At 53.1% G+C, this 27,541-nt stretch overlaps 1 protein-coding gene across 1 annotated transcript; it reads left to right on the top strand.

Moving 5' to 3' along the window:
* The first annotated feature begins 7,218 nt into the window (after positions 1–7,218).
* Positions 7,219–27,299, top strand: RAC1 (Rac family small GTPase 1). The gene is made up of 6 exons (XM_084886228.1): positions 7,219–7,518; positions 15,647–15,718; positions 19,146–19,263; positions 24,462–24,524; positions 25,409–25,568; positions 25,735–27,299. The coding sequence occupies exons 1-6, from the start codon at positions 7,484–7,486 to the stop codon at positions 25,863–25,865; spliced, it is 579 nt and encodes a 192-aa protein (XP_084742354.1). The 5' UTR covers positions 7,219–7,483; the 3' UTR covers positions 25,866–27,299.
* Positions 27,300–27,541: the final 242 nt, after the last annotated feature.

The following is a 27,541-nucleotide window of genomic DNA, read 5'->3' as shown; positions in this document are numbered from 1 at the left end:
GATACTCCAAGGTCATGGGCGCCACCTCCAATCAGGGGACATACCCAGAAGCAAGCAGTGAATGCACAGTGAGTGGAACAACAAAGGGACCCTTCTCTCTCTCTGTATGTCACTTCCACTTCCCTCGGGTGCTGGAAAAACAAGGTCCGAGGCTGGGAGAACGAGCATTAGAATTCTTGTGAATTCTGGGCACACCACCCTACCAGGACCTTATACATTTACCAGCCCAGAAGCCTGCAGCCTCACTGTCAGGGTTTCCGTAGGAGTTCCATCTCACAGGCAGGGCTGACTGAACCACGGTCACCTGTGGACCTCCATCCCCAGGCTCTCCCCTCCGGGAGGGGGCTGGGAGTGCCGCTGAAGGTTCCAGCCCTCTGCCGCCCAGCTCCCACTCTGAAGCTGGGTGGGGACCGGCTCTGAGTCACCTCATTAGCATAAACTCTGTGCGGTTAAAAAGGTCGTCTTGTCTTAGGAGTCATAAAAGACGCTCCTGTCCCTCAGGAAATCCCAGGGTGTTGGGAGCTCCGTGCCTGGACCTGGGGACAAAGGCCAAATGCATTTCTGATTGCACTGCACTTCCTCACCCTGACATGTTGATTACATGTCAAATGAAAATATTTAGCTATCTTGAGTTTCATAAAACTTATGATTAGAATTAATCACATTATTCCAAACTCATCAAGTTGTATACATTAAATAGATACAGCTTTTTAATGTATAAAAAGAAAGTAGAAATACCTCCATAAATTGGTTTTGAAAAATTAGTTGTGTCCTAGCTGGTTTGGCTCAATGGTTAGAGCGTCGGCCTGTGGACTGAAGGGTCCTGGGTTGGATTCCAGGCAAGGGCACAGGGCGCATGCCCCGGTTACGGGTTCGATCCCCCGTGTGGGGTGTGCAGGAGGCAGCCCATCAATGATTCACTCTCATCATTGATGTTTTTATCTTTCCCTCTCCCTTCCTTTCTGAAATCAATAAAAAAATATATTTAAAAAATGTGTTTCCTTTTGCTTTTTTTTAATGCTGTAACTGGGACATTCTGTGTGGCTTGCATTATTTTTATTATTATCAATCTGCTTGCATCATATTCTACTGGACATTTCCTGGTGTGACACACCATCCCCACAAACTTGAGCAAACAAAGGAGCAAGAGCAGCTGGCTCGGGTCTGGAGGGTGTGAGGTAACCTGAACATCTCTCCTGCCTGATTCTGGGCATGACTCGCTGCCCAGACTCCGGGGGCAAAGTCGGTGAATCCACAGGCTGGGCCCAGGCCACCAGCCTGCCTTTGGGTCAGGCTCACATGCTGACGGTGCCCAGACTCTCTGTAGCTTCTCTGCTAAGCCCTTCCTTGTTTCATTGTACCCAGCTTTGATAAACGTGTCCTCAAAATAAAAACATAAATATCCATAAAGTAAATAAAGGCGCTTCCTTTTTTTTTTTTTTTAATAGGGCACTATTTCGTGTCTTCAAATCTTTGGTTCAAAATGTTTTGTTTTACTTTTTCAGACTTTAAAGTTGGAAATCCATCTGGGTTCTTTAAAAAAAAAAAGGAAAAAGAGGTACTTCCCATTGACTCCGAGTTCCTTCTTGTTATCACGTCCCTGCCAGCCATCTGCGCGGAGCTGGTCACCCTGAGGGTAGCAGGGAGTGCAGACCACGTGTGCTTTATGGCTGCAAAGGATCAAAGCTGGTCCTGCCACAGTCACTGTGGGGGGTGGACCCCTCTCCCGGAGCTGTGAGACCCCCCATTCCTGCCTCTCGGTTTATTTCCTCCCCCTGGGGGAACGGGGTGTGCTGTGTGGGAGGGAAACCAGTTTTGAGAACTTCCTCGGCTGACAGCTGAAACGTCCCTATGTCACCCGCCCACTGGATCAATGCTTTGGCTGTTACTGTCATTTTTGTTCTAAAGCGTGAAGGCGTGGCTCACTTTCTACTTTCTGTTTCCTGGTGGCTGTTCCCTGTAGGCTTGTAGGATCTTATCTGGCCCGGCCGCTGTGTCACCAGGCGGGGCTCATGGTTTCCTTCACTGGCTGGCAACTCCTGTCCCTCCGCAGCGGGAAGTTCCCTCCTCTGCCCTTTCCTTGTTCTTGCTTTTCTGTGGGGGATCTTGTTCGGAGGGCTGGGCCTCTGGGCTGGTCCCCGCAGTCTCAGGGTTTCCCCTCGTCTCTCTCCCAGGCGCTCAGGTCTTCTGGGAGGTTTCCTTAACTTGATGTTTCAACCTTCCGTTTTGTTTTGTTTTGTTTTACTAGTTTGCGTTTAGTCTCTGAGTTCTTCTTGTTTAAATCATCTGAATGACTTTCTGTTTAAAAAAAGTAGTACTTCCTTTTTATTCATAATGAATTATCAATGAAGGTATCCACAGCCTTAAAAAAAAGTTTCCTTCTCTGGGCCCTGGTTTTGTTTTCCCTCAGATTTCCTTCTTTGCTGTGTTATGTGATTTTGAGCTTCCATTCTGCACGTTTGGCTCAGATCACCTGTAACCTGTGTCTGCTGCCAATCGGAGGGGAGGCCAAGAGTTAAGGGAAGCTTAGGGGAGTTAGGAGGCTTCGGGGAGACTGCCCATGGGTTTTTGTTTGTTTTTAACATTTTATTGGTTTCAGAGAGGAAGGGAGAGGGAGAGAGAGATGGAGACATCAATGATGAGAGAGAATCATTGATCGGCTGCCTCCTGCACACCCCCTACTGGGGATCGAGCCTGAGCCCCCCTGGACCCTTCAGTCCGCAGGCCTTCGCTCTATTCCCTGAGCCCAGCCAGCCAGGGCTCTTCCTGTGCTGTCATCCGTTCCTGTCAGAGCTCTCCGATCTCCTACTCTGAGGACAACTGCCAGGAGGGGGGACTGGAGAGGTTCAGGACCCAGCCAAGGCTATGGAATATTCTCTGGTTTCCCTGCCTGGAGGGAACCTGCAGTCTTCGGCAGGGGCAGGGGCAGGGGTAGGAGCAGGGGCAGGGGCAGGGGTAGGAGCAGGAGCAGGGGCAGGGGCAGGGGTAGGGGCAGGGGTAGGAGCAGGGGCAGGGGCAGGGGTAGGGGCAGGGGTAGGGGCAGGGGTAGGAGCAGGGGCAAGGGCAGGGGCAGGGGTAAGGGAAGGGGCTGGCAGCCCCCTTGCCTGGTCCATGCTGGGAAGCCATGTGCACTGCCTGCTGCTGCTGCTTCTCAGCTTCATCCCATCTTCCTCATCCACCCTCCTTCCCCCAGGCCCACAGGTGCCTGGGGCTGTAGTCCCAGCACGTGGTGCCCATCAGCTTTCCCCGTGGCTGGTCCAGGTGGCTAAATCCGTTTTCATGAGTCTGACCCCTCATTCCAGCTTCTAGTATCTCTTGTCTTCCTTTCTATAATTTCTGTTCTAGGATGACGGGGCTTTAAAAAAGAAATCCCTGTCCTGAAGTGAAATTAGATACTTGCATGTAATTCCATCATGTCAACCTGGAAACGAATACTATATGTCCGTTTACCTGCTGAGCATCTCCCCCATGAGAATGTAGGTTTTCTGTAGAATGATGGCAGGGATCTGTTCGGTTCATTTCACGCTTCCAATACCTCGACAGTGACCGGAACAAAACACAATAATGACTGACCTGGAACGGGGACATGACTGCATCCACAAAGGCACTTGAGAAATGACGGCATAGCACATGCAGAATTATGCAGGGCCTAATACTGAGTTTTAACTATTTTGGACCATCTGTTGCCATGGAGAACATTACAAACAGATACCCAAAGCCAAACTTGGAGAAGTTTTAAATGAACCTGTTTTAAATTAAAGCTAATTTCCACATGTGGGTCGTACATTAATTTTGTTATTTTATAACGAAGAGACCAGCTCGAGATTCAAAATCTCGCGGCGGTGCCCACCCTCAAGTTGCCGGTCCGGCTCTGCCTTGCGCCCTGTGCCCACAGCAGCCGTGGCACTGCCAGTCTCGCCCTGCCTCCCCCTCCGGCCCTTGAAGCAGCCACGGCCGCTGATAATCAGGCCCTGCCCCAGTGCCAGTGCGGAGGACCCTGCCACCCGGCTTCTGACACTGTGCATGCAACCTCCTCCTGTCCAGTGGACCCGTTATGGCATCCTGGTTAATTAGCATATTTCTCTATTACATATAGATAGATAACAACCCAATTTCTTACATGGTAGACTTTTATCATGGTAGTTCATTTTATCAATCTAGAGAAATAATGATCTGAATGTGGCTGTGCCACATACTGGCTCAATACATGTCCTGTTCAAATACAGTCCATCCTCAAGGCAGTCTGTAACCCAGCTGGCCGTTCTCTCTGAATCTAAACCCGGAGCAACCCACCTGCCTGGCTCACCCGCGTCAGATCTGAAGGCTCTAACTTCCAGGACTTGTTCTCTGTGGAAAATGCTATTCTTCTTCTTCCATCCAGACCCACCATAAACCGATCCAGACCCATCTTCCAACGCTCATCCTGCAGGGGAAAGCACTTTTATTAGCCTGGATACAGTTTTTTGCCTCGTGGTAAGCACTATATTTGTACCCCACTCACCGGTGGCCCGGTATCCTGGCAACCAGGTCGCTATCTGGTCCATTTACTCTCTGGCCGGAACGCGCAGGCAGTATCACGTTTGTGCACTTGAATTAAACTATTGACCGGAGGCCCACACTTTTATTTGCTTCTGTCCTAAGGACATGAGGGTAATTGAACTTAGTGGTTTAGGTTTGTCGCAGATGTAATGGAAATGTTTATTGGCTCTTGACATTTTAACTCCTTCTCAAGGGAGATCTTTACTGTCCTCTGCCCTGGGAGTATGTTTATTGTGAAATTATTACAAGGCAAAAAAGCTTAAAAAAACTTGTGCCCCTCACCGACGTGGCTCAGTGGATAGAGCATCGGTCTGCGGACTGAAAGGTCCCGGGTTCGATTCCAGTCAAGGGCATGTACCTTGGTTGTGGGCACATCCCCAGTGGAGGGTGTGCAGGAGGCAGCTGATCAATGTTTCTCTCTCATTGATGTTTCTAACTCGCTCTCCCTCTCCCTTCCTCTCTCTAAAAAATCAATAAAATATATTTTTAAAAATTTGTCGAGAAAATATCTGATTTCAAAAACCACTACAGCCCTACCTGGTTTGGCTCAGTCAATAGGACTGGGGACTGAAGGGTCCCAGGTTCGATTCCAGTCAAGGGCACATGCCTGGTTATGGGCTCGATCGATCCCCAGTAGGGGGTGTGCATGAGGTAGTCAATCAACGATTCTCTCTCATCATTGATGTTTCTATTTCTCCCTCTCCCTTTCTGAAATCAATAATAATATATATTTTAAAAAACAGACCAAACTATTGGCACTTGGACAGTCTGCTAACAGCATATTATCTCGAGCACCTGGTACAAAGTGACAAGAGAAAAACATTCTCCCCTACTGAGATGTTCTGAATGAAGTTAAGGAGGGCCTGGCTGGGGTGTGGCTCAGTGACTGAGCATTAACCTATGAACCAGGAGGTCACCATTGGATTTCCCAGCAGGTTCCCAGGGTGGGGCGTGCCGGAGGCAACCAGTCAATAATTTTTTCTCATCATTGATGTTTCTTTCTCTCTTCTCCCCCTTTCCCTTCCTCTTTGAAATCAATAAAAACGTATTTTAAAAAAATTATGGAGAGCTGAGTGAAAGGGACAGACAGCCTGTTGATAGTCGGCACCAGCTAACTAGACTGGTCCCATTCTTGAGTGTCGGTGGGCACTGTGGACGGACTGCAGGTGGCTATTTCCACCATTACCCAAAGAGGGGACAGCCAGATGCCATCCAACCCTGGGAGCTCCCCCTTTTGTTTCCATGTGAACTTTCTAGACTGGCGCCTACTGTCCATCCCAGTTGTCGGCAAACTGTGGCTCTCGAGCTACATGCGGCTCTTTGGCCCCTTGAGTTTTTAGCAAAGGCCAGCTTAGAAGTACCCTAATTAAGTTAATAAAAATGTACCTACCCATATAGTTTAAGCTTAAAAAATTTGGTTCTCAAAAGAAATTTCAATCGTTGTACTGTTGATAGTTGGCTCTGTGGACCAATGAGTTTGCCGACCACTGGCCAATCCCAAAGAGCAAACACTTTCTACGGATGCTGCACCTCTCCTACCCGGTGCAAATTCCTTAAAATTTTTTTTAAATTGATTTCAGAGAGGAAAGGAGAAGAGAAAGAGAAAGACACCATGATGAGCGAGCATCATTGCCCGGCTGCGTCCTCACGCGGCACCGGGATCCGGCCCACACCCTGGCACTGCCCCGGGGCCTGACCAGAACCGACCACGTCCTCCTGGTTCACACCCCTGAGCCGCCTGCCGGCCCAGGTCAGTCCTTCCTCAACCTTCATCTTCCTCCCAAAAACTGTTTCCGGAAAAGGGCCAGACCCCTCCCGGGCTGCCCGGGCCCGTGGCCTGTCCCTGCGGGCGCCCTGCACGTGCTCAGACTCCAGGCCGGGCCTGGTCTTCCTTTCCCGCCGGAAACGGCCGCAGCCGCGCTGGTCCCAGACGGGCGGCCGCGGACGTGACGTTTCTGTGCAGCAGAAGCAGAGGACAGTGAGGTGCTCAGCGCGTTAGCAATCATCGAAAACTACACGCAAGGGGCACGTTCAGCACACTTTTGGGTGAATGAACCTATAATGGTGCGATGGACGGTCTTCGTGGTCTTGGGTTCCAAATTTTCTAGAAGGTGTCGTCATCACTGAAGTTACTGTTAACACACAGGTAGGGCAGAACCAAGCCCTTCTGCAGGCCTCGCATAGGGGTGGCTCCAGGACACAGACCGATCTCCCGGCCCCATCCCGGCCTTCCGGGGCGGGGCAGCCCCGCGGCCTCAGCGCGCAAAGATGGCGGCCTGCGCGCCCCGCCCTCCGCCCCTGGCGCCCGGCCGTGCCCGAGCGCTCCCGAGCGAGCCCGAGCGTCCTCGGCCGGGCCCGAGTGCCCCCGAATGCCCCCGAGCGCCCTTGGCAGTGCCCGAGCGCCCCCGAATGCCCCCGCTTGTCCTCGGCCGGGTCCGAGCGCCCCCGAATGCCCCCGAGCGTCCTCGGCCAGGCCCGAGCCCCCGAATACCCCCGAGCGCCCTCGGCCGGGCCCGAGCGCCCCCGAACGCCCCCGATTGTCCTCGGCCGGGCCGAAAGCCCCGAATGCCCCCGATTGTCCCCGGCCGGGCCGAGCGCCCCCGAACGCCCCCGAGCGCGCCCGAAGCCGCCGGGAGCCCGGGAGCGCGCGGGCGGGAACGCCCCGCCCCTCGCTGGGAGCGCCGGCGCCGGCGCGGGGAGGGACGGCCGGATATGAGTGGAGCGGCCATTTCCTGTTTCTCTGCAGTTTTCCTCAGCTTTGGGTGGTGGCCGCCGCTGGGCTTCGGCTTCGCGTTGGAGGAGGGCGAGGCGGCGTGGACAGCGGCCCCGGCACCCCGCGCCCCGCCGCCTGCAGCCGCGCGCCCGCCCGCCCGCCGCGCGCCGCGCCCGCCGCTTCCCTCCTCGCTGCCCGGCCGCCGCCGCCGCGGCCCCCCGAGCGGCCCAGATGCAGGCCATCAAGTGTGTGGTGGTGGGCGACGGGTGAGTGCTGGCCGGCGGGTGGGCCGGGGCCGGGCCGGGGGCCGGGGCGGGGCGGGGCGGCGCGGGGCCTGGGCTCCGGCCTCGGGGCGCGGGCCGCCTCCCCTGCCGGGACCCCGCGGCGCGGGCCTGGCTGCGGCCCGTCCTCTCCCGTCGGTGGGGGAGGGATGGCGGCCGGCGGCCGGAGGGAAGAGCGGGCTCCGCCCTCCGCTTTCCCCGCGCCGCTGCCCGCCCGGCGCCCCGCCGCCGGCGCCCCCACCGCCCCGCGGGCCGCGGCCGGGGCGTGGGCCGGTGGCCGCCCCTGAAACGGCCCCGGGGCCGCTGCCCCGAACCCGGGCCTCCGGGGCGCCGTCACCGGCCAGCGGTCGCCCCCGGGAGTAACCGGGCTGGTGGGGCCCTGCCCTGATTTACCGGGCGCCGCTTCCGCCGCCTCAGGATGCGAGAAATGACTGCCCTGCTCTCCGCGGGGAAACTTTCCGGGTCCGATCGGCGAGGAGCGGGTGTGATAAACGGTTTGTTTGGGTTTGTGTGTGTGCTGGGTTTGTGTGTGTGCTGGGTTTGTGTGTGTGTGTTCTGGGTTTGTGGGTGTGCTGGGTTTGTGTGTGTTCTGGATTGTGTGTGTTCTGGGTTTGCGTGTGTTCTGGGTTTGTGTGTGTGTGTTCTGGATTGTGTGTGTTCTGGGGTTGTGTGTGTGTGTGCTGGGTTTGTGTTCTGGGTTTGTGTGTGTCCTGGATTGTGTGTGTTCTGGGCTTGTGTGTGTGTGTTCTGGGTTTGTGTGTGTCCTGGATTGTGTGTGTCTGGGGTTGTGTGTGTTCTGGGCTTGTGTGTGTTGAGTGTGGAGCGGTCCCGTCAGGAGAGACCCGGCCTGGGCTCCGGGCTTTTCTTTTCATCGCTGTGGTCACGGGCTGGGAACACAAGACTCGTCTTGTGCAGCCTTTTCTCCATCGAGACAAGAATCCCAGTGTGATCCGAGCGAGCGGCGTCTCCGCAGCGAGCGGGGCTGCCTCCAGGCCGGTCCCTCCAGCCCGGTCCCCTCCAGCCCCGGGGGCGGCCGGGCCGCCTCCAGACGCGGGCAAAGTCGAAGGAAGCTCTTCTGGCCTCGCTCTTCCTCTGGATGACGCTCCCCGCCTCGGCCTCGGCACTGGCCCCGCTAGATGAGTTCCCGGCGCCTCTCGGTCATTGTTGTGGACATTTGACACTGTTTCTCTGAGTTTTTTTAAAAAGTCCAATTGCTGATGTCAATATAGCGCCCCAGCGTGTCATTCCCATTTGAAAATGTGTAAAGCTAAGCGGTCAGCGCGCAGGTTGCTCCGTGTATCTGTCACTCACAGGGCGGCTGGCTCCTCCCAGGAGGACTTGTGGAATGAATGCCTGGTTCAGGGTCCGGGTCCTTGTCCCGCCCGCCGCCGAGGAGGAAGCCCTGGAGCTGTCACTCACCACCCCCCCAAGGGCGGGGCTGGGGGAAGTAGAGGTTAAACGCGGTGCTGGGTGTTAAGTGCCTCCGGGTGCTGAATGAGGGCCGCTGACCCAGCCCTGTTTTCGATGCCCCAGGCCGGCCCCGATGCCCCAGGCCTGCTCCGGAAGCCATGTGTGGCCTGAGACCCAGTGCCCGGCCCTGGGTGTCTGAGGTTTTTAAATTCTGCGTTGGGCATGGATGCTGAGGGCTGAGAGACAGCGGGAGGGAAGGTACCTTCCCAAAACCTGAAGCTGATTATGGCTCAGCGGACAGCATGTGGCAGACCTTCCTTCCGTACAAAACTTAGATACCAACTTCCCATGCCCACAGTGTTTCCTGCTTTCCCCACAGGACACATGTTCCTGGTGATAAAGTTGGAATGTCTTTTATTCACAAGTGGGTAAAGCCCTAAGTGTGGGTCTGGCTCATGGAGCTGAGGAGTCAGTGTGGAGTCTCAGGCAATCAGGGCAAACGGGTTCCACACGGCTCAAGCTCCCTCCTTTTCGGCGTGTTCTTGGGAATTCTGGTGAAAAGCTAAGTCATAGCCGTGGGTTTTGTTTGTTTTTATTTTTATTTCCAGTGTTTAATGGGGTGTGCGTGTCGACATGATGTCGGTTTGGATTCACTAAGTCCCGTGTCATGACCATGTTATAGCTTGGGTGAATTAATCCATATTCTTCTAACGGGTTGTTTCCTATATGGTGATTTTTAATTGCATTGACTCTAAAATTCTTATTTGAGGGCAGGCCTTCCTGGACACGGGGTCTGTCACTTCGTTATCGGGCGCCTCTGCCCTCAGATGTCCGCTCAGCCTTGCTTCGGAGAGGCAGCCTCTCAGGCGCTCACAGACCAGCGCTCAGCGCTGCGGGCTGTTTTCCTCGCGGCCAGAGGAGCGGCCGGAGCCGCCTCTCTCTCCGCACTCAGTGTCCGGGTGGGGCTGGTGCCTCTGCAGCCACTGTCTGCTTTAGGTATTGCTGCCAGGGATTGTTTTAATCGAGCATGAAAAATTCATGTATGTGTCATGCCTTCCATGGGATCCTCTTTTTCTTTTTAAGCCTCATGGATTGTCCTTAATACTTCGTTTTGAGGCATAGGGTGCCATGTTTTTGACTTGTAAAGATGCTTGAAATCCTCACTGACTTCCAAATTCAGGCTTAGTATGCGACTGATCGTGGTTGGTAAAGTGACATATAATGCCTTTTTTTAAAAATGTGTCATCCTGCCAAAGCCGGTTTAGCTCAGTGGATAGAGCGTCGGTCTGTGAACTGAAGGGTCCCAGGTTCGATTCCAGTCAAGGGCATGTACATTGGTTGCGGGCACATCCCCAGTGGGGGTTGTGCGGAGAGCAGCTGGTCTATGTTTCTCTCTCATTGATATTTCTAGCTCTCTATCCCTCAATAAATATTTTTTTAAAATGTGTCATCCTTTAATATAGCCATCACTTAGTCAGTCATTCTATCGGATAGTTAGGTTGTATATGATTAAAATTTTTTCTTTTGTGAACTAATTTTTTAAACTGGACTTATTGGGGCGACATTGGTTAATAAAATTATAGGTGTTCAACTCTATAATACATCATCTGTATATTACATTGTGGTTCACCTCCCTCCCTTTTTTCCTCTGGTAATCACCATACTGATGCTTGTGACTGAGTGTTTTTTGTTTTTAAACATATTTTTATTGATTTCAGAGAGGAGGGGAGAGGGAAAGAGAGAGAGAAACATCTATGATGAGAGAGAATCATTGATAGATTGCCTCCTGCACACCCCACATTGAGCATCAACCTATGAACCAAGAGGTCATAGTTCCATTCCCGATTGGCAGTTAACATGTCGTCACATCTTAATATGAACAATTCCAGACATAGAGAAAAGCTGAAAGAATTGTGCAATGAACTAATGTATACATGGATACCACCACTTGGGTTCTGTCACCAACATTTTACTCTGTTTGCTTTGTCACGTGTCTTCCCATTATTGGAGCGAATGTTTAAAGACGCTGCACTAGAGAAGTTGATTTTGAAGGAGACTGAGGGTGATAGACAAATATAAATTCTTGTTTTGAGCCTATCTGGTGTGGCTCAGTGGGTTGAGCATTGTCCCATGCACCAGGAGGTCGCTGGTTCTATTCTGAGTCAGGGCACATACCCAGGTTGCGGGCTCCATACCTAGTAGGGGGCATGCAGGAGGCAGCTGATTGATGTTTATCTCTCATTGATGTTTCTCTCTCTCTCTTTCTAAAAATCACTAAAAACGTATTTTTAAAACATTCTTGTTTGGATTCTTACCTTCAGCTGACTCAAATAGCTTACCCCAGGGTTAGGCCTGGTTGTTCTGGAAGGCGGTGTAAAGGCTGCTTCAGACTTAACTCTGTTACAGGCAGTTCTTCAGCTTTGAGTGTTCCAGTAACTACACAGGACATGAGTTTTTTGAAGCCTCAAATGGTGATAACTAGTGGCTTTCTGTAAGTTGGATGTGCTGTCTTGTTAGTAGCAGAACATGAGAATTTCTGCTAGTGTTCTGTGTTGTGTAGCATGAAATGACTGTTCATGTGTTTTCTGAACACATCCTGTGCATGGTTCTGCATTTGCTGCAGGCTCACTGCTGGAGTCCTCGTTCCCGTTTCCCCGTGCAGGCCAAGGCCTGAAATTCGGGATCTTTAATTTTCTTTTGGCTTCCTGGGCTCTTTACTTTTTTTTTCTTCTTTTTTCATGAAGAAATTGCTGATGTTTCTAGATTATTGATCATTAAAAGAAAAGTTTTGGCCCTGGCCAGTGTACTCAGTGGTTGGAGCGTCGGCCCGTGCATGAAAGGGTCTCGGGTTCGATTCCGTGGTTGTAGATTCCATCCCTTTCCTTGGTCAGAATGAGTTCTGGAGGCAATCAATTGATGTGTCGCTTTCACATCCATGTTTCTCTCACACCCTCATCCCCAATCAATGGGAAAAAATACTCTTGTGAAAGTTTTGGTTTATAGATTTCAGGAATTAATGGAATTTGTCCAAAATATTTTAAAGTAAAGTTTCCTTAAAATTCTAATGGAAAAAATGAACATAATAGGAACAAGTTACTGGGTTTAATCTTAGTTACTTCGTTAGATGGGGCAGGTGCACAGGTAGGTTAAAGAAAAAGTGCTCACGTTCATTTTCTAGAGTTGAATCTTTCCAAGATTAAAAGAGGTTGAACCGAGCAGCTAATATATAAGATTGGAAATTCCAAAGCAAATAGTAGCTTCCTGAGATTCTGCAGCAGCATCGGTCCAGGCTATGACCAAACACGGCTCCTCTTCCTGTGGGGAGAGCTGGGATTCTCCCAGGGCCAGTGTTGACTTTGGCTTCCGGCCTCTATTTGTGGATATGTTTAAGAGGAGTGAATAAATACACTAATAGGAGGTAAATAACTTTCCTTTTTGTTTCTATCTGCTTTTAAAAATTAAGTAAATGTTTAAATAAAAGGTTGGACATATAATTATAATTTTATAATTATCCTATAGAATGCAGATTTGTAGCAAATAACTGATTGCTAATAAAATTTCAGTCAATATCAGGTTATGTCCCTGAATTCCTTTTTAGTTCAATCTTTCAAAAGATAGGCCTCAGCTGAAGACAGTTTCAGGGAAAGGAAGTTCAGGGTGCTGACAGCATGGTGGCCATCCTGACAGCAATGGCTCTGTTCCTCAGACACAGAGAGAGGCTCAGGCCAGGATCTTAAAGGAAGTGCTACTACATTTTAACAGGGAAGTAAAAAATTTTTTAGAATATACTTTTTATTTATTTTAAGCGAGGAAGGGAGAGTGTAGAGAGCGCCTGGGAAGGCAGTGAGCTAATTGTTGGCTGAGACCAGTGGCATCGGCAGAGCCATGTCCCGGGAATCGTACCGTGCCAGAGGCAGGTATGTTGTCAGCCTGACCTTAGCTCAGGTGCCAGGGGGTGGGTTTCATTATCTAAGTTCACCCAGGCGCAAGGAACCAACCGAATTATCCATGCTCAGCCAGGAGTGACAATACAAAGGAGCCACAAGGATGAAGAATTGTAGCTTGATCTTTAACCAGGATTTCACATAATTTCCTTTGTCTTAAACTGTAGTAAAACTTCCTGGAATCACGCTGTGTATGATAAACGCGTTGCACCAGCTCCGGGTCACTGCCCCTCCATCAGAGGGCAGTCCCACCCGGTCCCAGTTTCCCTACTGTCTCTGTATCTCTGTTTCTCAGTTCCCAGCCGCCCCTACTCAGGAACTCATCTGCTCTCTAGCCTTGCTGGTGGCGGTAAAGAGAGAAAACTTACAGGAGAGGGAGAGACATTGATTGTCTGCCTCCTACACGCTCCCTACTGGGGATTGAGCCCGAAACCCAGGCATGTGCCCTGACTGGGAATTGAACCTGCAACCTTTCCGTGTACAGGACGACACTCAACCAACTGAGCCACATGGGCAAAGCGAACGTTAAAATCCTCAGAGCTGCTTATCCTGGACATTAAGCGACAATAACTGTGAACATTTTTGCACATTTGTCATTTTGAAAAGAGGTCCATTTATCATAGCCTTAGACTCCGCTCTCCTCCTCAGCTGCCACACCCAGGCCGCGCCTGTCCGGCCTCAGTCTCGGCAGCTCTTGCAATGCCCCCTCTCCGCCCTGGCAGCCCCTCCAGGGGAGTGACTGGGATGGCGCCGCTGCTGCTCCGTCCTCCTCTTCCTGCTCCAGGGCCAGCTCCTCAGTCTTCTCTCCAGGCAGCGCGCAGTCTTCTAAAAATGCAAATCTGATGGCATCTGTGACGGCAACTGAAGGCATCTGTGACTTCCCCAGTAGGATCGAGTCCATGTTCCTAGCAAGAAGAGATCATCTTCCAATTCTCCTCTACCACTTACTTCTGGTTCCTGTGTCCTGAATTATTCCGGGCTTTTAGCCCCGCGCCTCCCATATGCTGTTGCTTTTGTCTAGAACAGTCCTCCTGTCGTGTGCCTCCTTCCCCCAAGTCTCAGCGTACACGGCAGCCTCCTGGAACTGCCCCAGACCAGCTTCGCTCTCGCTGTATGTTTCCAGAGCATCTTTGAAAACACTGTGAAAGCACCTATAATTTTTTGTCATGCCTATTGATCAAGTCAATGCACAGGACAAGTTACTATTGACAAAAAGTGTTGTTTTTTAATTAACTGCATAAACCCATGAGGTCTTATTTGTTGCAGTATACTTCCTGGCACAGCACACAGTTTGTTGGTGTAGGTTCAAATTGAGCTAAGTAACGCTCACAATAGTTTTGTGGTGGAGTCGGCAGTTTCGCATCCATATTACAGTTGAGAAAACTGGAGGCACAAGGAAGTTGAAACTTACCCCAAAACTCCAGCCGGTAAGGATAGAGCTGGCCATGGTGGGTCTCAAGTCCAGGGTAATGACTGCAAGTCTTAGGCTCCTGCTCGCACAGTCTATTCTGACTTGCTAAGCTTTTAACAAAACGTATGGCAGTGAGTCATCGCGGTGAGAGAGCCTTCGGGAATGGAAGCTGCCTCCGATGATATGATGTTTGACTCTGTGCGGGCTGTAGGGTGGGGAGCCCCGACTTCTGCTAAGCCCTACGTAATGCTCCAAGCGGAACAAGTACTGGCAGGACTGGCCGGCCTGGGACCGGCCCGCTGAGAGGCTTTTTGCCTTAAACTGAGTGCAGGGAAAACAAAAGCACCAGCTTCAATGTGATTCCTGATTTACAGCAGCCGAGGTTGGACAGCAGCCTTACAGCTCAGAGTGCGGTGTGTCCTCAGAGCTTGGAAAGCCTGCTGAGCGGCAGGGAGGTGGGCGTCGGCTAAACGGTTAGGCCAGGGCCCCGGGCTCGGAGCCCTGGAGTCATCCTAGGAACGCACCGTTGTGGGTGATGGTGCAGTAACTTACATTTTAGGTCATGTTCTCTAGAAAAAAAATTTTAATGATTGAGACTTCCAATCGCAGACTGTGCCTGATGGTGCTCTGTGTCCGCTACCAGCTAGAGGCCTCCCTGCTGTGGAGCAGTTCTGCAGTCTCGCCTTCTCTGGGAAGTTACTCCCCCCCTGAGCTACTCACTGACCTGGGCTTGCACTGTGCGAGCTGCTCTAAAAGCTGGTGATCCGTGAGGACGGGGGCAGGTGGCCAGTGAATGCAGATGGGTGCGAGTGGGAACAGTTCTGGGCGGTGGTGACTAAGCACTCTTCGTCACTGATTGCCAGGGGCGGCTTTAGGCGGCGATGGGATTTGAGCTGCCACTCAGCAGCACAGGCTATTACTTAGCAACACGTAAGACGGCAGAGGAAAGCTGTGTTCGCATATTAGTTTCATCAGAGTAACTTCAGTTTAGGATGCAAGGTTCTTGGATGAAAGATTCTACAGATGGCCGCAGGAAGGATTCCCATTTAAAATAGTGTTTCTCTTGAGCCTTACTGAAGAGCGTCTCCTGACGGAGTGCTGATGCCGCGTACCCAGCCAGAGTGCGACAGCTCCTGCCTGCCTTTCTGGAAAATTCTAGTTCCTTTAGATTTCACGATAAAATTATACATGTAATGTTAAATAAAAGGTTATAGAAAGTTTTCTTTAATGCTAAGTACTGATGTATACTCCTTGATTTTTCTATAAATTATTTTAATAGAATAATGAAAACTAGGATTACATTCATGTTAATCAAGCAACTCATACCTTTTTTTCTCTCTCTCCCTAGAGCTGTAGGTAAAACTTGCCTACTGATCAGTTATACCACCAATGCATTTCCTGGAGAATACATCCCCACCGTGTGAGTATCTGAAGTTACTGGGAATTAACTCATCTGTGATGTTTTCAGACGATGCCTTTGACCTTTGTTTTACTACTTACACGAACAGATATGATTGCTTTTCCTTTCAAACATTCCCCAAAGTCTAGGTATTTGGGCTTTTAAAAAAAATACCTAATATAACGTAGTTTCCACCCAGTGATGAAACACAGATTTTCTAATTGATTTTTAGACGTTTAGGAAATACCAGGAATTTAAACTCACTGAAGTGCAGTCTGATGTATGTTTCAGGTGCATTTGGCTCTCTGGGCTCTGTGCAGGCTACGGGAATTGGAACATGGCCTCCTCCGTTCCGTTGTAATTGGTCTTTTCTAGCAAGTTCTTCACTGCACTATGTCACTGTTGAGTTACGGGGCTTTGGAGTTGAAGCCAGGGTGTGTGTGGGAGTGAGCTGCTCAGTCCCTGTTGGCAGCAGCGGTGGAGATGGGAGAGTGCCTTTCTAATGATGGGGTTGCTCGGGAGCCCCGTGTAGCCTGCCCGGCCTCGCAGCTCCACCCTGTGGTCACGCTGAACTCTGTTTTCCCGGCTTCCCTCCTGGTGGAGAGGAAACACTTCAAGTCCACCTCCTCAAGCACAGTGCTCACACTTAGTGCTCCCTGAGTGTCTGTTGTTGCATATTTTAATGCTAGTGGCTTGGTGCATGAAATTCATACACGGGGTGGGGGGGGGAGGTCTGAGGGGAGGGGTTTCTCTCGGCCCAGCCTGCACCTTCTCCAGTCAAGGACCCCTTGGGGGGCATCCCTCTTGCAATCTGGGACCATTGACTCCTAACCACTTGCCTGCCTGATTGCCCCTGCCTCTGCCTGATTGCCCCTAACCCCTCTGCCTGCCTGATTGCCCCTAACTGCTCTCCCTTGCCAACCTGATCTCACCCCCACCTGCCCCTGCTGGTCTGATCTCACCCCCAATGGCCCTCCCCTGCCGACCTGATCTCACCCTCAACTGCCTTCCCCTGCCAGCCTGGTTGTCCCCAACTGCCTCTTCTCAGCCCCCCACCGCCATGGCTTTGTTTGGAAGGAAGTCGGACGTCTGGAAGATGGCCATTCGACCGGGTCTAATTAGCATATTGCCCTTTTATTAGTATAGGATAGGATTGCTTAAATGGGGAGGAAAAGCCTTTTATAGCCGGAGGAGATGCTTTTGGCAGACAAAAATACATACCAGTAATCCCATGTTGCCAACCATATGCATTATGCTGCCAAACCGATCATTACAAAATTGAACCGCTTTCTTACACCTTACACCAAACATTTGTTGCCCTTAAAACCCCTCCTCAGCCCCCACCTTAGGTTCTGCCTTTGCAGTTTACCCAGATTAGGTTCTAATTGGTTGGTTTCTATGACACTCAGCATCAAAAGCTCCATCTCCTAGGCAGCCATTGGCTCATCACACTTCACCCAGATTTGGTTCTGATTGGTTGGCTTCTATGCCAGTCAGCATCTCCGGGCCTGATCAGAGAAGTGGGCTGATCAACAGCTGCCACGAAGACTATGGATCAGACGCTGCTTCTCTGTCCAGGCCTCTCTGCACCTGATCTGCAGCCCCCTCGGCAGTAAGACTGCAGGACTGGCTTCCCGTCGGTTGAGCATTCAGTCATTATGGACCCTGGTTTTTTATATATTAGGATCAGTGGAATCACACTGTCCCGGAACTTATGGTAGGGACTGTCCTTATCCACACATGTAGATAGAGCTAAGTCGTTAACAGCTGTTAGGACTTTGAACGACTATAGCTGATGAGCCCTGGTCATTTTCTTGGCATCACACACAGTGCTGTGTTAAACATCGTTGCATGTGGAATTGTTCCAAATTTTAAATTTTCATAGATACTACCCATTTGTCGTCTAAAAGGCTATCACTTTGACCAGCTGTGATGGAAACAGCCCCTTAGTACATGTTGTGGTCCTCATGAATTCAAAAAGTTACCTTACCATTTGCATTTGTGATCGTCGATGAAGTTAAAATCTTTTGAATGTTTACTGTCCATTCGTAGTCTTCTGTGAATTGCCCGTTGAAATTTTTGCTTATATTTCTACTGAAATTTTTTTCTTAGCAGTGGAACTCTGCATATAAGAAATATTAATTCCTGTCTCTTCATTTGTCTTTGAACTTTGTTACGATGTCACTTAGGAGTGATGTGAAGATATTCTCTAGTAATTTTTCTAGGATTTTTGTGGTTAAAGTTTTTATCTTTAATTTTTTTAGGGTGTATTTTTAATGCTTATTGATTGATTGATTTTTAGAGGAAGCAGAACACACACACACACACACACACACACACACACACACAATCTGTTGTTCCACTTACTTATTCATTCATTTGTTGCTTCTCTTGTGTGACCTGACTAGAGATGGAACAAGCAACCGTGGCATGCTGGGATGGCACCCTCCCTGAGTTTTATTTTGTGTGAGACAGGCCCTGATTCTTTCCCAGATCGGAGGTGGGGGGGTCACCACTCAGTGAATAATCTGTCCTTTTCGCATGAGGCAGAATTACTGCACATCAGGCCTCCAATGAAACTAGTTTGGTCACGAAACTTTACAAATCACATAGCACTTTAGACTTTGACTCTGCTGCCCAGTGTAGTAAGGCCTAAAGTTTTAGTCTTCAGAGGATGTAAAAATGAATCCTGGAGTTCTTTGGTTTCTATTGTATTTGGTACCTGCCCTGGTTTGAATTACAATGCCCGGTTTTTTATTTAATGAACTACTTACTCTATGATACTTGCAATTTTTGTCAACCTTATTTTCCCCTATTAGCCTGTAGGCTTCTATGGCCTTCCTCCTATAGTCAACCAGTTTTTATGTAGCAACTTCAGAGTAGTTTAACATACGTGTAATCCCGTACATTCAAAGTGGTTTAACGTGTGTAATCCCAAACATTCACTTTGAAAACGCTATGCGACGGGGCTCAGAACCCTCCACGCTGGTTGTGGGTGATCAAGCCTCCACTCCGCCCAGCCCTCGGGGGTCCCGGAGGCCAGCCCGCCGGTGCCGGCTGTGAAAGCTCAGCAGCGGGATTTGAGAGGGACCAGGTTTACAGTCTGTTTCTTCCCGGGAGGAAAGCCTCAGTTAGCGTCTCTTCAGCAAAGGTGAAGCTTTTTATTGCTGACATAACTGACTTCCATTACGGTAGCAGTGTTGCTTTTTTCCAGGCATTTTCCCAGCTGTGCATTCTCCCTCCACGTCATAGCTCACAGGGGTCTCCTGAGCCTGCAGGAGGGGCATCTGCTGGCCTGGCGGCCTCCAGCCCTTGCCCTCACCCCCACCCCCACCCCTGCCGGCCTTCTCAGCACCGCTTCCTCTGGGCCCCAGCTGGGACAGCGGCTCAGGTGCTGGACCTGGGCCTTATGCTCCAAGGCTAACCATTTTTTCTCCATATTTTACAGCTTTGACAACTATTCTGCCAATGTCATGGTGGATGGGAAGCCGGTGAACCTGGGCCTGTGGGATACCGCTGGGCAAGAAGATTACGACAGATTGCGGCCCCTCTCCTACCCGCAGACAGTAAGGACCACGAGTGATTCTTTTTTAAGATTTTGGTTTGAGTTTTAGAGGGAGAGGAGGGGGAGGAAGAGAGCCACTTGTATTTAAATATGCATCATGTGCTTTTCCTGTTACATTTTGTTCTTCAGTTTAAAAGTGCATTTAAAACAATTTTGGAGGCTTAGTCGTTGACTGACAAACACGGTGTGGAGACAGTTGAACAGATTCCTTGGGTTCAAAGTCTGCTCTCCCTGTGACTGGTTACCTTGGCAGTTGTCTTTCCCTCTCTCCTGTAGGGGTAGCTTAGTGGGTAGCGTGAAGCATACGGAGCAGGCCCAGCACACCAGCCCGCTCCTGCACAGCGGCTGTTGGGCATCCCTCATTCCCAGGCAGGTCTGGTGCCTCCGCTCAGGGCCTCCTCCCTGCCAGCCGGATGCCAGAGGGGTTAAGGGTCAGGTCCGGAGACAGCTGGAGGAGGTGGGCTTTGACCCTTTGGTTGACCCTCCGCTTGGTTTACCCATCACTTTCCGTGGCGGTTGGTGTGGGGGAAAAGAACTAACGAGTTCTAGTCCACCCCGTCTTGTTTTTGTTTTTAAATGAACTTCCTGTTGGTAGTGATAGTTTTAATTCTGAAAACTGCTTTTCCAGGCAGCAGTCACGGGTTGCCTCTGGGTCTCTGCTGGAGGAATGCCAGCTGCTGTTTCTTTGAGCTGTAGATTTTGCTAGATCCTGGTAATAGAGCAAAACTATAAAATGGGAGGTTTGAATCGTATCATGTTTTAGTTTATCTACAACTAAAAATTAACAAAGTATTAAAAACCAGCCAAATCACCAAGTGGTTTGGGTTTCTCAATATGTTTAGGAATCTGTTCTATACCAGCGGGTGCTTGATGACTAGATTTTAAATGGGTTTGCAGGCATCCTGAGTTAGAAGTCTCCTGGCCTTGGCTGCATCTGGGGGGAGTCCTCCACCGCCTGTGACTCAGGCAGGGTGCGGCCTGTTCTCCGCGGCACTCGGTGTGTCAGAGGTGACTTGGCCAGGTTTCCGCTTGGTGTGCTAGAGCACACAGATAGCGTCGATTGGCCCGATTGGCCCGATTGGATCGGGCAGTGAGCTGGCTGACAGCCGAGGGGGTGTTGCCTTGGGGGAGGGCTGGGACCTGAGCCTTCTCCGTCTCATTCCCTCGGAGGGGAGAACTGTCCTCGCAGGTGCTTGAACAGCAAAGGGGCAGGTGTGACTCTGCCCTCAGTGGCTCACACACAGGTGCCGTGGCGCCCTGTGTCACTGAGGAGCAGCGGGAGAGCACCAGCCCGCGGGCAGGCACGCAGCTGGGACCCCGTGCGGGTGAGGAAGGAGTGAGGAAGGATGGCACCTAGGGGCAGAGGGCGGTCCGCCTTCCTCTGCACCGCGCTGCCCTGCGGTTCCCATTGGCTCTGGAGCCCAGGCGCCAGCTGGCGGCTCCAGGGTGCACACCCCCTGGTGCTCCTCCGGCCGGTGCCCAGACCCGGGCAGGGCCCCGGGGACACTTACTGCGGGGCCTGAGAAGAGACGCCGTTCCCTGTGTTCCTCCCTCATCCTCCAGAGGCGTGAGCACGCAGTCACCGTTTTCAGTGTAACCTGTCCACCACGTGTTTATTTTCTAAATTAAGTGATCCTCGGGGTTTTCTCCCTTCGGTAGTTATCTCAGAATGTGTGTAGCTTCTGCACACTCACTCCGCCTGGTGCTCAGCACGGAGGGTGAGCCCAGGCCTCAGGCCGGCGGCACCTGTGTCCGCGCTGTGCTGCGTGTGCCCGCCTGCCCGTGCGGTGCTGAGTGTGCGAGCGGGAAGGGGTGGCTTGTCAGGAGGGCCCGGCCCTGTGGGTCACCAGGCGTGGCGCGGGATGGCGGTCTGTATGTGCCCTGACTTGCAGAGGGTTTGGAAGACCGGCTGGATTGCTGCCGCGTGAGCTACAAGGCCGGCCGTGGCGTGGAGCCGGCTGTGGATTCACACGGCTCAGCGTGGCCGGTGGCGGGGCACATCGGCGTCCTCCGGCCAGGCTGGGCACGGCGGTGGGAACGGGCTGGCACTCGGTCCCGAGGGCCCGCACGCCTCGGCGAGGGGCTGAGCTGGGCCCGGGCTCAGCGGCTGCTCGGGCGGCGCTGCGGGAAGAGGGTGGGTCTGTGGGCCTGGGGGGGCTGCCTGGGAGGTGAGGGTGGGTCTGTGGGCCTGGGGAGGCTGCCTGGGAGGTGAGGGTGGGTCTGTGGGCCTGGGGGGGCTGCCTGGGAGGTGAGGGTGGGTCTGTGGGCCTGGGGGGGCTGCCTGGGAGGTGAGGGTGGGTCTGTGGGCCTGGGGGGGCTGCCTGGGAGGTGAGGGTGGGTCTGTGGGCCTGGGGGGGCTGCCTGGGAGGTGAGGGTGGGTCTGTGGGCCTGGGGGGGCTGCCTGGGAGGTGAGGGTGGGTCTGTGGGCCTGGGGGGGCTGCCTGGGAGGTGAGGGTGGGTCTGTGGGCCTGGGGGGGCTGCCTGGGAGGTGAGGGTGGGTCTGTGGGCCTGGGGAGGCTGCCTAGGAGGTGAGGGTGGAGTGGCCAGGGCTGGGGCTGGCGGTCCCGCTCCTCGGCTTTGCAGTTGGCAGTGACCTCCTGTGCTGGTGCTCAGACACGTTGGGGAGTGAGGGATCTCCATCTGCTGTACGTTGTTTCAAGTCAGCGTGGCACACTGGCCGTGGCGGTGGTCTGGGAGGTGGCTTTGTGCACTCAGGCCTGCCCTCTGGGCGGCTGTGCCCGGTGTTTGCCGGTGCCCAGATGCCTGTGTTAGAGGAACACTCGCAGCCGAAAGGAGCACCCCGGGAGAGAGCATTGGGAGGAGACAGTGAAGGAAGGAGCGGGCAGTGCTGAGGGCCGTGAGCAGCCACCCAGAGCTGCCGCCGCCTCTGTGGATGGGACCTGAGCGGCGGGCGGGCAGAGGACAGCCGCTGTGACGCTGACCGGAGGACAGGCTGGCAGCACGGAGCAGTGGTCGGAAACGCCCAAGCTGCAGGCACGTGGCCGGAGGGAAGGTGGCCTGTGACTGGGACCTACCTCGCAGGTGGAGTAAAGAGGCTGCAGGACACGCAGTGCCTGGGAGGAGGGAGTGTCGTGTGCTGCCCTCCGGTGGCCGTGTGCGGAGCTGCATGTCCCAGGACGGGCTGTCACAGGGATGGGCAGGGGCACCGGGCAGTGGGCAGCGGGTGGAGAGCAGAGAGAGGTCTGAACAGCCAGTGCAGGGAGACGCCTCGGAGCAGGAGGAAGGGTCCGAGAAGCCAGTCAGGCCGGGAGGCAGGTGTGTGACATGAACGTAGGTCGGGAAGCTCTTTCTTCGTCACAAAAGATGCTCTTAGAGCGGACAGGTGCGCTGGGTGTGGTGGAGGCATCTAGAAGGGCGTTTCTGTGCCAGCCCCTCGGGGGCGCTGTGTCCCTGAGATCGGCGTCACTCAGGGTCCCCAGCAGCACGGATCGCAGCCGGACTCGGAAGCTGTAACGGCCTCTTCATGGCAGTGAGAGGCGCTGGAAGGAGAGAATGAGAATAGTCCTGTCCGTGCGCCCGGAGCCGCCCGCTGTGCCGCGGGGAGCCGGCCTCCGCTTCTGCTGGGACAGAGGAGAGAATGGGAGGCTTTGTAACCAACACCGAATGCTGCCACCTGGGGGAGGGCCAGGGGATGGTCTCTGTGCCTCTTCGGAGAGCCTGTCCCCCAGCCTGTCCACAGACGGCGCCCTCCGGGGACCGCGGCCTCAGCCGTCTGCTGGCGGGACGGAGCTCGGGGAAGGCGGCTGCGCTGCTGGGCCAGTGCGGGGACACGCTCGGACCCTTCCCTGCTGAGCACCTGCTTCCTTTCCTGGGCGTGTGGCCGGGTGTGCTGCCGTGGGGAGGAGTGCCCGTCTCCCCCGGTCTGTCTGCCTCTGGCTTCACCACCCCTCCCCCAGGCTGGTTAACGGTTAGACCAGCGGTCGCCAGCCGGGGTCCCGGCGCTCCGCGAGGTCCGAAAGGCGGGGCCGCTGAGTTAGACACTGGCTGCTGCCGGAGCAAAGCCTTGGGCGGGGAGACCATTCTGGTGAGGAGTAAGGAGCGGGCTGTGTTGATTGTGATCATTTCCTCTGTGTTCACCAAACTCAAACCAGTTCTCGTGCATTACTAGGTCGGTAAGGATAGGACCTCCAGGGGCACAGACAAGCCGATTGCCGTATGTAAACCTTGAGTCACTTCCGTGTCAGCTTCTCTCCTCGTCTCTTAGTGTCCTAGGACCCCTCTTCAGCCTCCGTCTCCGGGGCCTGCTTGCTGAGCCTGCTCTGAGCAGGGGTGACCGGTGACCGCCAGCCTGAATGAAAGCAGTTCCTCCCCCAGTGAGGGGCTCCCCAGGTGGTGGAGATGGAGACAGGGCTCCGCCAGGAACCGGCTGCCAGGCCTCTGCTGGGGCGGGGCCTGCTGGGGCGGCTGTGCGGGCGCTGAGCTACCCTCTGCTTGGCCACGGCTCCTCCGCTGAGGTGGCTCCCGGACAAGCTGGTGCATGTGCAGCGTCAGCAATGCTGTTCACAAAGCTGTTTGTGGGGTCCTTTCCCCTCCGGCGCAGAGAGCAGCGGGGTGACCGAAGGGTTAGCTTGGGAATTGGGCGTTTCACCAAGTAACGCAGTTGGCTCTTCCAGGAGGATGTTTTGTAAAGTTAGCCTTCTAGAAACTCGGTATTTTTAACTCGAGAAAGTATTTAGTCTTTTTACACATGCAGCATGGGAGACGCCCAGACGTCGGGAGCCCACGTTTTTCCAGGCGCAGGGTTCTGGCAGCGCTAACGCCGCCCGGCCTCCCCGCGGGCGCCCAGCCGGCAGGTGTGAGCCCGCGGCGGCTGAGGGGTTTGCACCTCCAGGCAGCGCCGAGCTCCCGGGCAGCACGCCGTTCTCGGTGCCGTCTGAGAAGCTGGCGGTTCTGCCTGCGGAGGTGTTCCGGGCGCGGGTCCCGTCAGGCTCGGGGGGAGTTGGGGTGGTGATGCCTCCACAGCCCTCAGGGGCTGGCAGCATGCTCCCCCCGCGCCCCGCGCCCCGGGACGGGGTGCTCAGGGGCCTGAGGGGAGCCAAGGAGGGTCCGGGGAGTGGCTCCCGCACCAGCTGCGGGTGCAGTGCGGGCCCGGTCCGACGCCGGTCCCAGCAGCATTGAGAGAGCGGAGTGCGTTGGGCACCGCGAGGGCCTCTCCTTACGCCCTGTGTTCCCTTCCAGGACGTCTTCTTAATTTGCTTCTCGCTCGTGAGTCCTGCGTCCTTTGAGAACGTTCGTGCAAAGGTAAGGGGGTTGTTTTTTTGTTTGTTTTTTTGTCTTTAGAAAACCTATTTTGTTACATAATGTCATTCAGGAAGGAACTATAATAAAATAGCATTCACTGATTGACACTTTCTGTTCCTTAAGTTGGGTTTAGGGATTCTATCACATCGGGGTTCTGAGTGGCTGACTCAGTGCCCAGTGCACCCTCCAAGGAGGGAGCTCAGGCCGCCCCACCCGCACCTCAGACCCCGCCAGAAGGACCCTAGCCAGCCCTTCCTCCAGGCTCAGTGGGGATGGCGGCGAGCTGAGTCCTGGTTCAGACCTTTATTCTCTTTCCCGAGTAAACAGGGTGGGCAAATGTAGGTTGACAGTTGTGAGTGCACTAAACACTGTGTTATTAATTATTGCATTATTACATCTGCCAACGTACTTTTGCCCACCCCTGTTTGGAGTGTTTTTCTCCCATCCAAGTACTAACCAGGCCCGGCCCTGCTTAGCTTCCGAGATCGGACAGATCGGGCGCGTTCAGGGTGGTATGGCCGTAGACTGTATGGAGTCTTTTCTGAGCTGATCTAAGAACTTCGCTCGTTTTACTGAGAACAACGTGGTTTAGGGGGGACCATCCTGTCTTTTCCCGCCTCTCTCTCTGTGACAGCAGCCCGCCCTGTAGGCCACGGGTCTGCCTGCTTGCTGTGGGGTTTGACAAGGGAGCCCCGGGGTCCGGGCTGCCCGTGGTCCTCGAAGGGAGTGAGGGGGGCGGGTGGGCGGCTGGAGAGCAGGTGCCGCTCCTGTGCGGAGGCTGTGGGCACAGTGCTGAGGGCAGTTGCCATCTTGGCAGCTGAGGATGTACTTAGTGAAGGAAGCCACAGCGGAGAGGTCCTGACTCTTCCTTTCTTGGCACCCAGTGGTACCCTGAGGTTCGACACCACTGTCCCAACACTCCCATCATCCTGGTGGGGACCAAGCTGGACCTTCGGGATGACAAAGACACGATTGAGAAGCTGAAGGAGAAGAAGCTGACGCCCATCACCTACCCGCAGGGCTTAGCCATGGCCAAGGAGATCGGTATGAGCGCCCGCCTCTTCGCGTTTGCTTTGCACTGGCTTCCGTTTTCCTTAGAGCGCGTTCCTCCAGCTCGGGGTCCGGCTTGCTTTTGGGGAACCGGTGGGGCTGGGGGCTGCTGTGCTGGGTCCCGTCGTGGGGGGCGGTGCTGAGAGCTGTCTGCCGGCAGGTGCTGTGAAATACCTGGAGTGCTCGGCGCTCACCCAGCGGGGCCTCAAGACCGTGTTCGACGAAGCCATCCGGGCCGTGCTGTGCCCGCCGCCCGTCAAGAAGAGGAAGAGGAAGTGCCTGCTCGTGTGAACGGGACCCCGGCCCGCCCCGCCTCCCCCGCCCCGCCCCGCGAACCTCTGTGCTTTGCTCAAACGACGGAGCCTTCGCACTCAATGCCAAGTTTTTGTTACCAATTAGCTTTTCCATAAAACCATTTTGAACCAATCAGTAATTTTTAGGTTTTATTTAAACAAATAAGTGTAAGGATTCAAACTTTCACATTCTATTAAAATTTAGCCCTAAAATGACAAGCTTTCTTAAAGCCTTATTTTTCAAAAGCCCCTCCTCTCGCTCAGATAGAGAGTTGCCAAAACCCCTGTGAACTGAGTCGCATTGTTGTGCTAAGAACACTGAGCACTAACCTGTTCCAGGCCTGTGTCTCGCAGAAGACCGGCCTCTGACCTTAGGAAGGCAGACACTTACTAACGAGTTTCACAGCAGCCTTCTTACGAAACGTTGCCATTCATAATTTATCAGCCCGCGTTCCTTACCTGACATTGTACTGTAATCGGCTCAGCTCTGTGGATTGGTCTTTACTTTGTAGAGTTTAAACAGTTCGTGTGCTAGCTTTCCCCGAGATCCCGGCCAGACCCTCCCTCGCGTGTTCCTCTGGCGAAGTGTTGTGCTCTCGCGGGCACACGGGATGGGTGTGGGGGACAGCTGATGTGATCAGAGGGTGAAGGCAGTGTTTGACAAAACGTGAATGGAGGTTAATTCACACTACATTGTACGCGTAGCAAACGGAACGAAAGTGTCACGGGTAAGATGTGAAAAGCTAGCTTCGTCAGGTGCAGTCGATGGTGAAAGTTGGTATTAATCAGTGAGTGTTTTCTTAAGATTTTCCTTTTTCTTAAACCTGTAACCCCTCCCACAATTGGGCATTTAATTCATCTTGGAACTGATCATTCCCATAGTTGCTAACTTAGTGCTTTTCTTATAGATCCCCTTCTCAACGAGCAATATGCCTCCTTGTATAAATCTTTCTTGATAATGCATTAGTTTTTTTGTAGATTAGTAAAGTGCATTCCTGTTTTCACGTTCTTTCATTCAAAGCTAATAAGTGCTTTCCTTAGTTTTCTAGTAACTAGATGTAAAAATCCCGTGTTGCATCTCTCCAGTTTTTTAAGTATTTTAGATATTCCCAAACTACGAGCCTTCTTAACACCGTCTTGCCAGATCCCAGCTCTGTTCCTTGGCCCGCTGGCCCTCGCCTTCCCGTGGCCACGCTTCCTGTCGCTCTGCCTAACCACGTTCCTTCGGGTGGGAAGCTGTGACCTGTGCTTGTGCTAACGACGTTCTGTGCAGCTCACCCACTGGCAAGAACACAATCGGACCTTCCAGCCACTAGAACAACACTTTTTAAATTGACATTTGCAGACTTGTGGAGTGTTTTTACATTGATCTTTTGCTAATGCAGTTAGCAGTATGTTTTGCATGTATGACTTAATAAATCCTTGAATCATATGACTGGTGATACTTGAGTTCTTGAGAGCTTGGGGAACGACCTCCTGGTGTGTCCGTGTTCATTTGCCTTAAATTCCCAGGCTGTCGAAGATACTCATTTTTCAAACCCTTTCCGTGCTGGGGGCAGGGAGGGCCCCTTCAGGGGAGACAGGCGGGGGTGAGTCAGCAGACAAGGGTGGTCGCTGGTATGATACTCCCATGATGCCTACCTTGGGGCATTTGTGTGCGCATCATGTGTGCAT

Source organism: Pipistrellus hanaki, assembly GCF_964339955.1.
Source record: "Pipistrellus hanaki genome assembly, chromosome: 5".
Lineage (NCBI taxonomy): Eukaryota > Metazoa > Chordata > Mammalia > Chiroptera > Vespertilionidae > Pipistrellus > Pipistrellus hanaki.
This window is presented reverse-complemented; position numbering and strand designations above follow the sequence as displayed.